Source organism: Schistocerca nitens, chromosome 1 (genome assembly GCF_023898315.1).
Source record: "Schistocerca nitens isolate TAMUIC-IGC-003100 chromosome 1, iqSchNite1.1, whole genome shotgun sequence".
NCBI lineage: Eukaryota > Metazoa > Arthropoda > Insecta > Orthoptera > Acrididae > Schistocerca > Schistocerca nitens.
In genome coordinates, this window is record NC_064614.1 from 253,778,649 (window position 1) to 253,796,764 (window position 18,116).

At 42.4% G+C, this 18,116-nt stretch overlaps 2 protein-coding genes across 3 annotated transcripts in view; both read right to left on the reverse strand.

Moving 5' to 3' along the window:
* The window catches only part of LOC126247391 (parathyroid hormone/parathyroid hormone-related peptide receptor-like), a 931,061-nt gene that overhangs the window by 703,688 nt on the left and 209,257 nt on the right, over positions 1–18,116 (reverse strand). The window lies entirely within an intron of this gene.
* LOC126247365 (parathyroid hormone/parathyroid hormone-related peptide receptor-like) overlaps positions 1–18,116 on the reverse strand; it is a 289,419-nt gene that overhangs the window by 237,525 nt on the left and 33,778 nt on the right. For both annotated transcript variants that reach the window (XM_049948473.1, XM_049948474.1), the window contains exon 2: positions 7,110–7,188. In XM_049948473.1, coding sequence (XP_049804430.1) covers positions 7,110–7,188 — 79 coding nt within the window. The remainder of the gene's footprint in view (positions 1–7,109; positions 7,189–18,116) is intronic.

Sequence of the window (18,116 nt, forward strand, 5' to 3'; positions counted from 1 at the left end):
TAAACACTTTTCGGTACAGTCGTCTGACTATACAAAGTGGTTATCACAAGTGACCTCCAGAAAACACAGCTCTGTATAGCAATCGTTTCAGATGTAAACAAATACGAAGACGCAACAAATATCAGTAAACAGCTTATTAGGGACGAGATAGTACCCAACGCCTGTAAATTCAAATTTATTATAATGAGTAATTCCAGGTAAGGTGAAAAAAATTTAATTGGTAATGTTCCTTTTTTCCTGTAACCTTGTTTCGGCTATAACGCTGTTCCCAAGTAAACGTCTAGTTGGAATGTTGTTTCAGTGAGTAAACAGTCGACTGTTCTTGACTACTGCTGTGCGGTGTGGGATCCGCATCAGGTGGGACTGACGGATGACATCGAAAAAGTACAAAGAAGGGTAGCTCGTTTTCTATTTTCGCGAAATAGGGGAGATAGTGTCACAGACAAGATACGTGAATTGGAGTGGCAATCATTAAAACAAAGGTGTTTTTCGTTGTGACGGAATCTCCTCATGAAATATCAATCACCAGTTTTCTCCTCCGATTGTGAAAACATTCTGTTGCCACCCACATACATGGCGAGAAATGATCATCACGAAAAAAAAAGAGAAATCAGGGCTCGCACATAAAAATTTGAGATCTCGTTTTTCCCGCATGTCGTTCGAGAGTGGTACGGTAGAGAGACAGCTTGAAGGTGGTTTATTGAACCCTCTGCCAGACACTTCGTCGTGAATAGCAGAGTAATCACGTAGATGGAGATGTAGATAGATGAGGTCAATCTCTCGTACTCTTGGCAGCTGTCATGGTAACATAACTAAATATTTATGGTAAATACTAAAGTGTGTGTGTGTGTGTGTGTGTGTGTGTGTGTGTGTGTGTGTGTGTGTGTGTGTGTGTATGTATGTGTATGTGTGCGTGTGTGTGTATGTGTATGTGTGTATGCAATTTAATGAAAACAGAGATGATACTACTGTAAATATTGTCATTTTGGTCATTTAATATGGATTCAGGTTGTTTTGTTTGGTGTTTGTATATTTGGAGAGTTTCAAGGATATCTATTTTTCTGGGTTTTGGTTGGATGTGTAGGATGCTGATACTTGTGTTGTTAACATGGAGCTTTATTTCATGCAGGTGGGTGGCTATTGTTGTTGTGTGGTATTTTTTGTTTTTTAGTGCTGCCATGTGTTCTTTGAATCTAACCTCAAACGATCTGCCTGTCTGGACTATGTAGAAGCAGTCACAGTCCAAACATTCAGGTTTATACACACCTGTGTGATGAAGTGGGTTTCGTGTGCTGACGTTGTGGGGTAGCTCCTGTCCTATCTTGTTGTCTATGATAAAGGATATGCTTATGCCTTTTCGTTTGAAGACATTGGCAGTTTGATATGAAATGTTATCTAGAAAGGGGATTGTATGGAAGATGTTACTTTCTTTCTTTTGTTTGTGCTGTGATGGCTTTGCCATTATTGAGTGTTTTAGGGTGTCCACTATGGAGCTGTTATAACCACTCGCAATAGCTGATTGTTTTATTATTTCAATTTCCTGATCACATTTTTCTTCAGAGAGTGGTAGTTGTATAGCTCTGTTGATCACGCACCGGAATGCTGCTATTTTGTGGGCTGTGGGGTGACAAGAGGAGTTATGGGTTGTAGTGTGTGTTGTGTTGTGAATTTTATGTTTTCATGGGAGTTGTTGAATAACTGGTTCAACTCACTGATGTCATCTATAGTGCCTTTGATTAAAATGATGGTATCATCTACATATCTCTAGTAGTTGATGATATTTTTGAGGAGACGGTGGTTGAAATTCAGGATTTTGTCTTCTAAGTTACTTATAAATATTTCTGCTAGCAATACAGACAGATTCGAGCCCATTGCCAGAGCATCTGTTTGTTTGTAGATTTTATTGTTAAATTTAAAATAGTCGTGTGAAAGTGCAAATTCAAGAAGGTCCATTAGTTGAGTAATGTGAACTGAAGGGATTTTTTGTGCTTTTTCAGGTTGGCATTGATTATCTGCTGTGTGTGATCTACTGTCACAGAGGAATAAAGATTTTGTTTGTTAAATGAGGCAAGTGTGACTCCATCAGGTACTTCTATGTTTTTGACATGTTGTGTAAATTCTGTTGTGTTTTTAGTGTTCTCTCGTTATTGAATGTGTATGCTTCTTTGAGAATGCTGAAGAGTATTTTATTGAGTTTGCATGTTGGGCTGTTCCTACAGTTCACTATAGGTCTGATGGGGGTCCTATTTTTGTGGATCTTTGGTTGTGATCTAAGGCAAGGTGCTTGTGGGCTCATTGTTACAGTGTTTCTTGCTTCTTGGATAGTGAGTAGAAAGTTGTAGTAGTTTGAAATGTGTTTGATCTCTTTTTGTGTTCTGGCTGTTGGATGTTTATGTATTTCTATTATGTCGTTGGTTTGGAAGAAGTCTAAAGTTTTTTCATCGTATGTTGCTGTGTTCATTACAACAGTTATGTTACCCTTTTACAATTATTGCATTATTCATGATTAATTTAGTCTCAATGGTACATGTAAGGGCTTCTTTTTTCTTGTATGCTGGGGATGGTTCTGCAATTTGCTTTTCAATGATTTCGTTAAGTTTGTGGCAGGCTGCTATTCTGTCATTTTGCTTCTTAGGGGCTATGCTTAAGATCTGTGTGACACTAGTGATGAGCTTTTCTTGGTTCTTTTGGTCCAGTGGAACTTGAACATTGAGTTTTAAACCTTTGCAGAGTAGTGCCTCTTCTTCTGCAGTGAATATTATGTTCGTGTTGTTGAGGAAACGTAGTGTAGAATGTCTGTTTCCTTGGCTGTTTTGGTTCAGTTTGGGAGGTAACTGTTGCTTTATAAGATTGGCTAGTTTTTTCTTCCGTGTAGCTTTTGTTTCTTTTGTTTTCTGTACGATGAACTCGGTGTACTATCTGACTTTCTCGGTTACGGAATCATATTCTAGTCTTTGAAGCAACTTTCCCAACCGTAATTCTGCATTATAAAGCTGTGTGTTGAACATAATATAAAGTTCTTTCAGCTCGTTTTGCACCCAGAGTTTTCGTGCGTTTACCAATGTTTTCTTTGCAGTTGTCGTGTTTGTTTTGAAGTCAGTCTTGACATAATTTGGAATGAGTTATCTTTGAGATGATTTCTATTGAAGTGAGTATGCTGTATCGTCATTGCGAGCTTTTCTGCACTCTTTTTGTACTCGAAAATAGCCTTGACTGCTTGACTGGGCAGATTAACTTCAGACGCGATCATTTTAGGTTCAAATGGCTCTGAGCACTATGGGACTCAACTGCTGTGGTCATAAGTCCCCTAGAACTTAGAACTACTTAAACCTAACTAACCTAAGGACAGCACACAACACCCAGCCATCACGAGGCAGAGAAAATCTCTGACCCCGCCGGGAATCGAACCCGGGAACCCGGGCGTGGGAAGCGAGCGATCATTTTAGGTTCCGCCCTTTTTATTGCTCGTGAAAACCACACATTGCATGTTGTACCACCATACAGCGAGACTTCCAGAAGCGGTGGTTCAGATTGCTGTACACACCGGTACCTCTAATACCCAGTAGCACGTCCTCTTGCATTGATGCATGCCTGTATTCATCATGGCATACACAAGTTCATCAAGGCACTCTTGGTCCAGATTGTCCCACTCCTCAACGGCGATTCGGCGTAGATCCGTCAGAGTGGTTGGCGGGTCACGTCGTCCATAAAGAGCCCTTTTCAGTCTAGCCCAGGGATGTTCGATACGGTTCATGTGTGGAGAACATGCTGGCCACTCTAGTCGAGCGATGTCGCTACCCTGAAGTAAGTCATTCAGAAGATGTGCACGACGGGGGCGCGAATTGTCGTCCATGACGACAAATGCCTCGCCAATATGCTGCCGATATGGTTACACTGTCAGTCGGAGGATCACATTGACGTATCATACAGCCGCTACGGCGCCTTCCATGACCACCAGCGGCGTACGTCGGCCCCACATAATGCCACCCCAAAATGCCAGCAGGGAACCTCCACCTTGCTACACTCGCTGGACAGTGTGTCTAAGGCTTTCAGCCTGACTGGGTTGCCTCCAAACACATCTCTGACGATTGTCTGGTTGAAGGCATATGCAACACTCACTGGTGAAGAGAATGTGATGCCAACGTTGAGCGGTCCATTGGGCATGTTGGCGCATGGTGTCGTGGTTGCAAAGATGGACCTCACCATGGAAGTCGGGGGTGAAGTTGCGCATCATTCAGCCTATTGCGCACAGTTTGAGACGTAACATGACGTCCTGTGGCTGCACTAAAAGCATTATTCAACATGGTGGCGTTACCATCAGGGTTCCTTCGAGCCATAATCCGTAGGTAGCTGTCATCCACTGCAGTAGTAGCCCTTGGGCGGCCTGAGCGAGGCATGTCGTCGACAGGTCCAGTCTCTCTGTATCTCCATGTCCGAACAACATCACTCCAAGACACCTGGACACTTGTCTTGTTGAGAGCCATTCCTAGCACCAAGTAACAATGCAGACGCGATCGAACTGTGGTGTTGACCGTCTAGACATGGTTGAACTACAGACAACACGAGCTGTGTACCTCCTTCCTGGAGGAATGACTGGAACTGATCGGCTGTCGGATCTCCTCCGTCTAATAGGCGCTGCTCATGCATGGTTGTTTACATGTTTGGGCAGGTTTAGTGACATCTCTGAACAGTCAAAGAGACTGTGTCTGTGGTACAATATCCACAGTCAACGTCTATCTTGTGTTTACGATAATAAGTGTCTGGCGCAGTTGTTAGATCGGTTGCTGCTGCTACAATGGCAGGTTATCAAGATTTAAGAGATTTAATACCGCAGCCACTTTCGCCAAGTCGCCGCGAGCTGCCGTGGAGGAGGAAGGGGCCCGACTCCCTGGGCAGAGTTCCCGGGTGCAGTCAACAGCAGTAAATGACGAATGATAACAAGAATGGTGAGACGATTCGTTCCCTCCTCCTTCCCCTTAATAACTGAGTCGTGTCCGTACCCTGTCAAATCGGCCCTGAGATTTGTGATTTTGTTTTGTTTTGTATAAACAGCACAAAAAAACATTTCTTTCATGTTTTGAACATATAAGCAATCTTTTATATTCATACAGGAACCCCTCAATTTTGTACCCTCCGTGTTTAATTTCATTTAATTTCTCGAATTCACTACAGTTTTGGCGCCCGACATGAGGCGACCGGTATCTGATATCAGAAAATAATTTCCAGAGTTATCACAACAGTGAGTTTGAACGTGGTGTTATAATTGGCGCACTGGCGATGGGACACAGCAACTCTGAAATAGCGATGAAGTGGGGATTTTCCCGTACGACCATTTCACGAATGTTCCGTGGAATGAGGCATCCGGTAAGACATCAAATCTCCGACATTGCAGCGGAAGGAAAGAGATCCTGCAAGAACGGGACAAACGACGACCACAGAGAATCGTTCAACGTGACAGAAGTACAAAACTTCCGCAAATTGCTGCAGATTTCAATTCTGGGCCATCAACAAGTGTCAGCGTGCGAACCATTCAACGAAACATCATCGATATGGGCTTTCGGAGCCGAGGGTCCACTTGTGTACCCTTGATGACTGCACAAAACAAAGTTTTATGCCTCGCCTGGGCCCATCAAGACCGACATGGGACTGTTTGCGACTGGAAAGATGTTGCCTGGTCGGACAAGTCTTGTTGCAAATTGTATCTAGCCGATGGACGTGTGCGGGTATGGAGGCAATCTCATGAATCCACGGACACTGCCATGGCAGCAGGGGACTGTTCAAGCTGGTCGAGCCTCTGTACTGGAGTAATATGGGACCCACGATACGTCTAGAAACGATTCTGATAGGTGACAGTTACGTAAGCATCGTGTCTCACACCTGCATCCATTCATGTCCATTGCGCATTCCGACGGACTTCGGCAATTCCAGCTGCACAAAGCGACACCGCACACGTCCAGTATTGCCACAGAGTGACTCCAGGAACACTTTTCTGAGTATAAACACTTCCGCTGGCAAACAAACTCTCCAGACATAAACATTATTGAGCACTTCTGGGATGCCTTGCAACGTGCCGTTCAGAAGAGATCTCCACTGCCTATTACTCTTACGGATTTATGGACAGCCCTGCAGGATTCGTGGTATCAGTTCCCTCCAGCATTACTTCAGTCATTAGTCGAGACCATGCCACGTCGTGTTATGGCACTTCCGTGTTCTTGCAAGGACCCACACGATATTAGGCAAGTGTACCAGTTTCTTTGGCTCTTCAGTGTATAAAGTAAAGAAGGCGACTGAGGATAATTTGTGGCCTTAAAAAATGGAATCCTGTAAACCTCATTTTAATGAGCTTGGTGATATAACTGTTCCATGTTTGCTCCTTCTTGAAACCATTTTATTCGCTGGGAACTTCCTCATGAAAATTGGTGAAAAATGCAGAACAGGGCTGTGCACAATTGTGGAACCAGAGAACTGTCAATATCTATCAAATGTTTTCCAGAACATTATCCTACATCAAAAGTATAATACAGTGCGATGTCACATTACACAATAATACAATAGATGAAATAATATTGCTCCAGAACTAGTATTTAAGGGAAAAAACTAAAGGTATTCGTAATGAAGCACTGTTTTTATTCTGTACAAGAATTTCTAAATTTGGAACAATAGTAATTTTTCTTCATTTATATCAATCAGCACAACTCAGAGTTCAAGAATGATTATATGCGTTTTCCTTTTGCGTTTATATTGAATGACACGTTATTCTGACGTGTCCAATAGTACTTGTACAAGCTGTACTGTATGCCAAAGCTGGATCAATAAATATACAGTACAATGCAAATACTTCAGTTATGGGAGTGATGCAAATAACAATAAAATGTTAAATAGTGACACATGAGTTTCTCCCAGAATATACAATGTTCAAATTAACTGGCGGGAACGCAGCCAGGTGACGTGAAGCGTTATGCGGTTGTCGACTACGCCATCCGGCTGCATTCCCGTAAGTTATTTGAAAAGTTACGTTAATCAATGATCAATTACTTACAACAACCCTTAGATCTACAATCCTAAATGACAGTACACAATACGGAAATTATTATGAGTTGTTGACTTACCTGGTGCATTCGATGCATTTAATTTTCTGCATTCCATTTCCTTTATAATTAAAATTTCCTTCTGCTTTTCCATCTCTCGCTGAAAAAAGATAAAGAATTTTGCTTCACATTTAGGTAGACAGTTTCAATATACTTGGTTTTCCTTGAAATTACGAGTATAATAAGCAGTTCAAAACAGTCACAATGGTCTACAGTATTTGGCTGTTTCATTATATGACATTATGTCGTCTTGACTGAAGACCATTAACTGTTTTATTCTGAAGGTAATAACCACAGCAAGCCCCGAAAAGATGTGCACCATCTATTACACAATAATGTGGAGGTGCAGAATGATTTTGAAAATTAAGTACGGTACACTTATTATGAAACGGAGAGGTATTAGGTTCCATGAACTCAATGTTCGAACCTTGACTGTTGTTGAAGAGATTGCACAGTCTTTACTTTTCCTGCTCAGCCAGTCCATATTCTTGCATCGTAGTCGAAGACACAAGCTATAATTGTTTTACACAAAGAGCCAGTTACAAGTTTTGGTCACCAACTGCCGTCACATTAAGAATTTTTATAGCCTTTTGGCAGGTTTTCTGGAACTCTATGAAACTTTATTATGAGGCGATACTCACTTTCTTTAATTTTCCTTAAAACAGCATACAAAGACTGTGGTGTTACTGTCAACAGGGTGAGGGGCAGGTGAAAAAGGGGGGAGGGGGAGAGTGAAATAGACGCATCTCATCAGCACATCTCAGCCCTCAGTGTCCTTAAAGGAGATATATATTTAAAAACAAGTGGCAGTAGCCACAAGGGATTGACCAGGAGTATGAAGGCAAGACGAGGATGATGTAAACTTCATGGATGAAATAATATTCCTATTTGGGTGGGATCTCGCTGCAGATATTGGCATGGTGGAATGTCACTGCAATACAAGTAGAGATTGAGAGGATCCATTCATTCAGACTTCGTATTCTGTTAGTTTCATCATGAAGGAAAGTCTTTAGGATACATCAGGTTATGCATTAACAGACAACAACAACCACAGCTGGCTGCTTCTGTAAGATGCATAAACAACAAATTAAAACTGGTACTAATCTACCTACTCTAATAATTCTGGTAACTACGCATAGATTACTTGTGTATTACGAGAAAATTGCCACAGCAAACTCCTGATCATACAGGTTAATATGAATCAAAGAGTAAATGGTTAAACGAAAAATCTGGATAATCTAAAATATAAATTTTACTAGAAAATGACATTTACAAAATTTTAGTACTTTCAACATTGCAGCCCAGTCAGCAGTCGTGATAATCTAATATATAAGAAACTATCAGCCTCCGCCGGCCGTGGTGGCCAAGCGGTTAAAGGCGCTACAGTCTGGACCCGCGCGGCCGCTACGGTCGCAGGTTCGAATCCTGCCTCGGGCATGGATGTGTGTGATGTCCTTAGGTTAGTTAGGTTTAATTAGTTCTAAGTTCTAGGCGACTCATGACCGCAGAAGTTAAGTCGCATAGTGCTCAGAGCCATTTGAACCATTTGAACTATCAGCCTCCATTGAGGTAATTATCGCAATCGAGGCTGATAGTTTCTTGTATTTTATATTTACAAAACATGGAAAATGTCATATTTGAAAGGCTACTGCAATATTTACACATTACTCACTGGGAACTGGCAGCTTGTTTACAAAACTAAAACACACAGTATTCGCTACTATTTGTTTTTAGCTCACTCTCAGAAAATAACTGCCAATTTTTTTCTGATTTTCATTCATACCTCCCAGACAGCCAAAACATGTGTATAGTCAAACAAATTTCTTCCACCTTACTCTAATGACAGATCAACGCATTTCAATGTCTTGAAATATATGATAACACATGAGTCATTCGCAGCATAATGAATTTTAAAAGAAAATATTGATTCAAATGTTATCAGAGGATTTGAGACTTATTTTTCTCCCTTTTCTTTAAATCACCGAATCAACCACGGATAATACGCTAACTAGATAATTGCACCTAAATAATTGATAACTTGCTGCATTTTGTAAAAAGGCACCGCTAAATGGCTAATGTGATTCTTTCACTTTGCTTTTGAAGATTTGGGGTTTACAAATTTCATGCCTGATGCTCCACTAGCAAACAGGTATAAACTTGTGTACCAGAGTATTAAAAAGTTCATTCTGAACCCTAAAGATGAATGCATAGTGTACATGAAAATTATATTTATTTCTAGTATTGTGGTTGTGAACTGCAGAGTTAATCCTCAATTCTTTCTTATTATTAACCATAAATACCGTGAAAAAGTAAGGTATTAGCATATAATGGAAGTTTACGAAGATTTTCAAAGATGTTCAGTTGTCTTATTTATACAATATTCTTACTTCATGCATTTGTAGAAGAAGTATGTTTTTCACAAAAATATTGAGTGAATATGCTAGCACTCTTGTCTGCAAGTCAACAAAATGAGAAGGTTTCTAAGCGCAAAGCAGATATAACTGAGAGTTTTTGTTAACTTATTGACATGCTGGTGTCACGTCAATTTACTGTCCACCTGGGTGCCCAGTAACTTCATACTTGGAGCTTCATCAAGCGTACGACCATTGATCTCTACTTCTAGTACCTGTAAGATATTCTGATTTGCTTGGAATTGTATACAATGAGTTTTTTTTTATAAGATTAGAAGTGGAGCTGTTGGCTGTGAACCAGCTGTAAGACCATTCACTTACACTCTCGGCGGTGTCTACTATGGATGTGTTTGAATCCTTTATCAATGTGTTCATGTAGTAATCAGACATTACAGCTTTGGAGAGTTCCACAGTATCCCAAGTAAATCATTTAGATCACGAACAGGAATGGGCGACATTGAACCTTATGACACCACAATATTTAATGTGTCCCCCTCGGGATATACTCTTATTATTGCATCATCATTAGCTACTGTGATCCTCGCTCTTTTTGTGGCGTATAAATATGAATAGCACCATGTATTGCTACAGTGTGGATACGTTTTCACAAAAATCGTAATAAAATCAGGAAGAATAGAATAATGGTGATATGAAGCTCATGTGATGAAACAGCGTATACGCGTCAGCAATAACCGTATGCGTTCAAAAGGGGGTCTGCCCAAAGCTTTTAAACTTCTAGTGTTTGAAAACTGAGGATCAGAGAGTCAAGGAAAAGACGTGCGGGTGTTGCGTGTGCTTCACTTCTGATCATCCATCTTTGCTCTTCCATACCGAGGTGACTTCTTCTCTGGTCGTCTACGAGTCCTGTCTTGGTACGAATTTAAAGTCGCACAGAAGGATGTACGTCAACTTTCAGTTAAAGTGGTCACCGTTTTCTATAAAAATTCAATACTGGTCACGTTTCTAGTAAGAAAAGCCTCAGAAGTATACATAATTAAATAAAATCCTGTTCGCCAGCGACTGTAGATGCTATTTCGTCAACAGCCAGGAAACATCGCGGAAGAGAGTGATGTATTTATAGACCCGTACAGCGCTGCGACATTACTTACTCACTTCCTCAGAGATAACACGAAGACAGCAATGGCAGAGCTGCTCCCGTAGACTGCGAAGAACGTGTCACAAGCTTTGGAAATGAAATACTGTTCACAAATGAAGCGGAAGTGTCAGATTACAATTGCAAAGATTGGGGATACAACTGCGGATGTTATTCAGGACATTTCCGTTATTTAACAAACTTTTGTCCATGGGAATGCCTCTTGTATCTGAATAAATGCCACATCGAATGGTTCGAATTGTGGCTTAAACAGCTGACCTCATCATACCTGTAAAGTTGAGGACATTCTCATGTAGCAGTAAAAATGCAAGTTTCCATTGTACTGCGTACAACTGTTTAGTGGAATGGTTTCAGTATTGACTTATTTTCCATTTTCTAAAGTCTGAATTAAATTAGACTGTAACATCGACCAGTCTCCGTCACTCGACACATGCACGTTATCGAAAATGAAAAGATTGCGTATATTTCTTATTGTAATATGGTATTGCAAGAAACACACGCTCTTTCTATTGTTTCATGGTATAGGCGTGAGGCGTCGCAGTAGGACCAGTTTCCTTGCCGTTACGCAGCCATCCTTCCTGGTCTACGGTGGCGTAAAGCGACGGCGGTTTTGCAAACTCTCCCCCTACCCCACCTCCGAAGCGACTCACACAACCCTAAATTTATAATGAAGAGAAATGAATTTAATACACTACTGGCCATTAAAATTGCTACACCAAGAAGAAATGCAGATGATAAAAGGGGATTCATTGGAGAAATATATTATACTAGAACTGACATGTGATTACATTTTCACGCGACTTGGGTGCATAGATCCTGAGAAATCAGAACAACCACCTCTGGCCGTAATACGCCTGGACATTGAGTCAAACAGAGCTTGGATGGCGTGTACAGGTACAGCTGCCCATGCACCTTCAACACGATACCACAGTTCATCCAGAGTAGTGACTGGCATATTGTGACGAGCCAGTTGCTCGGTCACCATTGATCAGACGTTTTCAATTGGTGAGAGATCTGGAGAATGTGCTGGCCAGAGCAGCAGTCGAACATTTTCTGTAGCCAGAAAGGTTCATACAGGACCTGCAACATGCGGTCGTGCATTATCCTGCTGAAATGTACGGTTTCACAGGGATCGAATGAAGGGTAGAGCCACGGGTCGTAACACATCTGAAATGTAACGTCCACTGTTCACAGTGCCGTCAATGCGAACAAGAGGTGACCAAGACGCGTAACCAATGGCACCACATACCATCACGCCGGGTGATTCGCCAGTATGGCGATGACGAATACACGCTTTCAATGTGCGTTCACCGCGATGTCGCCAAACACGGATGTGACCATCATGATGCTGTAAACAGAACCTGGATTCATCCGAAAAAAATGACGTTTTGCCATTCCTGTACCCAGGTTCGTCGTTGAGTACACCATCGTAGGCGCTCCTGTCCGTGATGCAGCGTCAAGGGTAACACAGACTTGGTCTCCGAGATGATATTCCATGCTGCTGCAAACGTCGTCGAACTGTTCGTGCAGATGGTTGTTGTCTTGCAAACAACCCCACCTGTTGACTCAGGGATCGAGACGTGGCTGCACTATCCGTTACAGCCATGTGGATAAGATGCCTGTCATCTCGACTGGTAGTGATACGAGGCCGTTGGAATCCAGCACGGCGTTCCGATTACCCGCCTGAACCCACCGATTCCATATTCTGCTAACAGTCATTGGATATCGACTAACGCGAGCAGCAATGTCGCTATACGATAAACCGCAGTCGCGATAGTCTACAGTCCGACCTTTATCAAAGTCGGAAACGTGATGGTACGCATTTCCCCTCCTTACACGAGGCATCACAACAACGTTTCACCAGGCAACGCCGGTCAACTGCTGTTTGTGTAGCCGGCCGAAGTGATTATCGATCAACAACGAACTGAAACGGGTGTCTTACGACGTCCGCTCCGATCATATACAACGAAAGAAAACGAACAAAATGAAATTAAAAAAAAAAAAAAAAAAAGTGGCCGTGCGGTTAAAGGCGCTGCAGTCGGGAACCCCAAGACCCCTACGGTCGCAGGTTCGAATCCTGCCTCCGGCAAGGATGTTTGTGATGTCCTTAGGTTAGTTAGGTTTAACTAGTTTTAAGTTCTAGGGGACTAATGACCTCAGCAGTTGAGTCCCATAGTGCTCAGAGCCATTTTTTTGCTGTTTGTGTATGAGAAGTCGGTTGGAAACTTTCCTCATGTCAGCACGTTGTAGGTGTCGCCACCGGCGCCAACCTTGTGTGAATGCTCTGAAAAGCTAATCATTTGCATATCACAGCATCTTCTTCCTGTCGGTTAAATTTCGCGCCTGTAGCACGTCATCTTCGTGGTGTAGCAATTTTAATGGCAAGTAGTGTAGTTTTGAATTGTAGTGAATTAAAATATGTCTCGAGTTCCTGTCTTGATTTAGCTGCGAGAAGTTGAAATCTGTTTATAAGTGTTAGTTCTGTCTGAGACGTGTATCTATTACCGCAGTGCAATTAATAATTGCTGCCAAAAAATTATTAAAAAGCTAACGTTCATAATTTTGAAGATTTTTTTGGAAGTGTGCGTGAAGATGAATTTTACGAGTGACTGATTTGGAAAGCAAATTTTATTTACGTGAAGTGAAGTCTTTCTGGCGTTGAAGTTTCTTTTATCTCGCGTCTCATTTGCCACGAGACTGGAAGATATCTGGATTATTGAGCTTACGCTATTGAGATTTTATGGACTTTATTTCACGGAAGTTTGAAAGAAAATGATTATTCGGAGAGGCTAAAGAAGTTTATATCCCTTGTGGAATTAAGGTATATAAAGTTAGCTGTGAAACAGATATACAAGTGACAGTTTATAATACGTAGGACACGCTCCCCCATGTCAGGCGTGAGGACTGAACGGGGCCTTCCACTGTCAGTCTTCCAAGGTGCACTGGAAAAGTCTGCAGAACAGATTATCAGAGGGCACTCAACGCTACAGATATTTTTCAGCATAGAGGGCATGGGCTCGCAGACTTCGTTCATTTGCTAAACCGTAGCAGAATATCATATCTGCCATTTCACCTGTCGAATAGTAGGCTTCCATTGCTAACAAGTGGTGGAAGAGACAAAATGTAATTGTAAATGTACTACGCCATTTGTACGTACAAACAGTCCAGTAACAGTAAACATATAAGTGAATCTCCGCTTTACGAAAACTAACGTAGCCTACAACACGATTCGAACCACAATACTGACTGCAGACCACCTAATGGTAAGTAGAGTGCTAAGAGCAAAACATCATAATACCTTGCTGACACATTTGATGGAGCGCCGATGCAACGACTGCGCTTATATTCGCAACTAAGCGTCGCGCAGCCCTTCCTATAAACGCGTGTTTATCACGGAAAGTATATGTTTCCAGACCCACGTTTATTGGACTTATTTTTCTTTCTTCGACGAATATTACCTCCTCTCCAAGTTTTTGACACTTTATTTTGAACACCCTGTATATTCTCTGCTCACTTTTTATTTAGCCTCAAGCGCACTATGTTAGATTTGGCTAATATACAGGTGCATCGGCGCACAGCCAACTTCAGTTATCAGTCTTTCAATGATTATTACCCATTACGAGATCAGATATCAGTTAACAACCCAACGAATTTTAGCATCTAGAAAAACCTTAGACTTAAAAATGGGTAAGATGAAAGATATTTGGCTAACCTTCAAATTAGTAAACTTCTGTTTTTTGTCTCGATCCTTTATTAGGTATAGAATAAGTCAATGAAATGTTTGGTACTGCTTCTTTCTTTCTTTGTTTTTTAGGATTGGTGTCTACCAATGCACATCATACATCATGTTCCAAGTTCATTTCATTCTCCACTTTTGTTTTGATTGATACAGTAGTTAAAATATTACACCTGCAAGTAGTGGCAAATAGAATATGTTTTCATAAGACTTGTTTGGATAGAATGGGATACTCGCCAACAATATTTTGTTGAAATGTTGCCAAGTCCGTCTTTAAGCTGTGGGGTGGTGAATGGAGGTGACAGGCCCAGTGCAAACACTGTTAACAGTTACAAAGAACTTTTATGGATTTCGATACATGGATGGCATTGTGAGGCAGGCACGCCTCTAGTCGTTGACTCTACGAGGGGTGGGGGGGGGGGGGGGGGCGGGGGCTTCTGCCTGGTGCAGGTGAGCCGGCACCCTACGCTGCTTAGGACGGCAACCTCTGTAGGCCACGGCCGTTGACGCCAGAATCGCGTTGTGTTGTGCTATGATAGTAACCCACTCGGATTATGGCCCCTCGCAATCGGCGTCGGTGGTGGCAGGTAAAGATGGCGGTCTCAAACTCATGACTGAGGCTGTCGGAGCCCAGTCGTCTCATTGTCCTGCGTCGCATCGTGGTGGTACTGCTGGCCTTCGGCGTTGACAAGTGCTCCCTGCCTCAAAATCCAGACTTATTTATATGCCTCCAGGACTTAGTTGTTTCACTAAAACCCGGCTCCTAGTCACGTTTCCATAACAAGAGACTCAACTTGATGTGATGATACCTCTCCCACTTGCTCCACTGTTCCCGCTACGCGGCTCGTTTACCACTGAGCTCAGCTGTCCTTGCAGTGCTATCAGTTTGTGGTCTGTTACTGTGACCCACACGTCACCATACTGGCTGCTACCGGCTGCAGCTGTTAACGCTATGCTCTACGGCGCTTCCCTGCTACTTCTCTTTACTTTTGTTAAAGGATAATAGTTTTATGTCCAAAGACTGCGTCGCGGTACTACACTTCCCCCCCCCCCCCCCCCTCCCATGGACAAGATCTGGTTGCTCGGGTCTCATCCTGTCCCAGCTTTTTATTATAATTACTTCTACCCTTAATTCGTAAAATAAGTACTAAATCGTCCCTGACTCCATAAATCCATCTTTCGTCTCTCGTTTGTTTCACATAAACTCATATGATTTCTCAATAGCCTCCTGCCCCGCTCCTTAATTCAAATTCTACGAAACATATTCCACTGCTAGGCCCCTTACCATGCTCATGCACACAAAAGCTAGCTCTCCATTCCACACTTACAAGCTAAAATGACTCTCATTCTTTCTTAGTCAATTATCCTTAATATGTCACCGTCAACAAAACTTGGTCTGACTTCATTACAACTTTACGCCCTTTGCTCCGGCACAGCTTTCGGACCTTTGTCCTTCGGACAACAGTTCATCTTACGCTTCCCAAGACAACGTACTCCAAAAACTATCCTTAAATATAGTACTCCCATTCCCAACTCCTCGACATGTAGTTCCACTTACTCTTTTCATTGTACCACTCGTTGATGAATTTTCTGATACTCCTGCCTACCCAAAACAACTTCCCGTTGTCTGCCGGCACTGTATCATGCGAATTATTACTGAATGTATTTGTACGTCGCTTAAGTGGTTCGTCTTCTACACTAGATGCACGTCGTGAGGTCTCCACACTGGCAACGGCTTTTTGTCGCCGTCGGTCAATTTTGGCATGATGTTCAGTCAGGCTTGCTTTGCACCCTTCACCCATTTCATGCTCATCCCATACGCCAGACTATGGCTGTGTTATGAAAAGCTCGCTCCGCGCGTCACGGCTGTGACCCAGTACTTGCGCTCGTTTTTACATTCCGAACCTCTGACGTACACTTTTCACCAGATTAAGCTCTGTCCACCTGATTATCAACTCTACAGCCACGCCTTCTCTTACTTTTCCTCCATTCACCCTGATTCTGAGGAAACGTGCGTGCCTGCACCGTTTCTGTCACAACACCTGCAACATAAGTATCAACAACTTCTCGTGTATGCCCTGTAGTATCTAAAACAACAATTCCGTCGGTAGTTCCACTCTGCACAACACAAAAATCAGAGGCGCTTGCACTTCCCTGGGCGTCCGGCCTAGACTCTCTGGCCTCTACACGGAACCCACCGTCACCCAGTGGGACAGGCAGTACGTCACATAAATCACCCCTGTTGCTTTCACTTCACTGAATCACTTCGGTACGGTCCACACTCATTCCGTCTGGCACTACAGTTACCCCAGACTCCACAATTCACTGGATATCGGAGCAGGAATTCTACATTACTCTCCTTAACTTCAACAACGTCATTCTTCTCTGCCTTACTTAAATTCCCAGAAAGTCGTATTTCGACATAATGCACAGTTAATTTAGTCTTCCTAGCAAGAAAATCGTGTAACCAATCCGGACATTCTGTCCTGCTCTCCTCAGGTGTGACAGGTTTAACCACATCAACTGTAGTCGGACATTCTGTAGGAACAGGTAAATTATCCGCAAGCCTGCTCCTCTCCTTTTCAGCATTGTTCTTCTTCCATTCTGCTTCCTCTTTTTCCTTTCTGTCTTCTCTCCTCTGGAGTCTTGGACTACGTCTTTTCCTCCATCTAAGAATCAAGTGCTTCTAATCTCTTACTCTTGTCCATATTTTCCACTCGCACTCTATCTACTTTGTACCTTAAAATTCTCAACGACCTTGCTGTACTGATCCTGTGATACTGCATGAAATGATTATATGTCATGAGCTACACAATCATAAACGAGAAAAAAACCACTGAAACACTCCGCACTGCCTTACATGCTATGATATCGAGTCATACGCCTTGCTCCACACGAAACAAAATAAAATTACAAGACCACTTAAGTGCAACACTAACATATTGCTCTCGTCTGAGTGGCTTCTCTTACTCATTGATGTTATACAGCAAAACAACTACTTAACTTAGCTTCTCCTGCCACATTACTATTGATGATTAACAGTTTTATATACCTCTACATAATGAGTCATAGGTGTTACTCATGCCACCCTTATTGCCCATAACTACCAGAAAACTAACACTAACAAGTAATCCTCCTCCCATTACTGTTTGTGTTCCTGTATCACACACTAAGCTTACAGTTGCAACTCAGCCCCTGACAAAAACTCACTGACTAGTCATGACACTCGCAGTCAAACAAAAACAAAACGAAGAGACTGCACTCACCCCGCAATGAAGATAGTAGGTGTTGTTGCTCGTACTGTTGTCAAGAAACGACTTCGTGATGGGCTCGAAGACTACCTGCTGACACCAGATGAAGCGGTCAATGGGTTGCTTACAAAGACGAGGGGGTCCCTGGGCAAACACTTTTCAGAGTTACAAAGAACTTTTATTGGTTTAGATACAGAGCGTAGGGGTGCAAGCACGCCCTCTACTCGTAGGCCCTGGCCGGGGCTGAAGAATAGGGCCCGGATTTTAATTACCTAACAAACAGTGAAATATGCAAGCATTTATGACCTACACTACTGGCCATTAAAATTGCTATACCAAGAAGAAATACAGATGATAAACAGGTATTCATTGGACACATATATTATACTAGAACTGACATGTGATTACATTTTCACGCAATTTGGGTGCATAGATCCTGAGAAATCATTACCCAGAACAACCACCTCTGGCCATATTAGTAGTAGGGCAACCTTCTCATCAGGCCACTCTGCATTG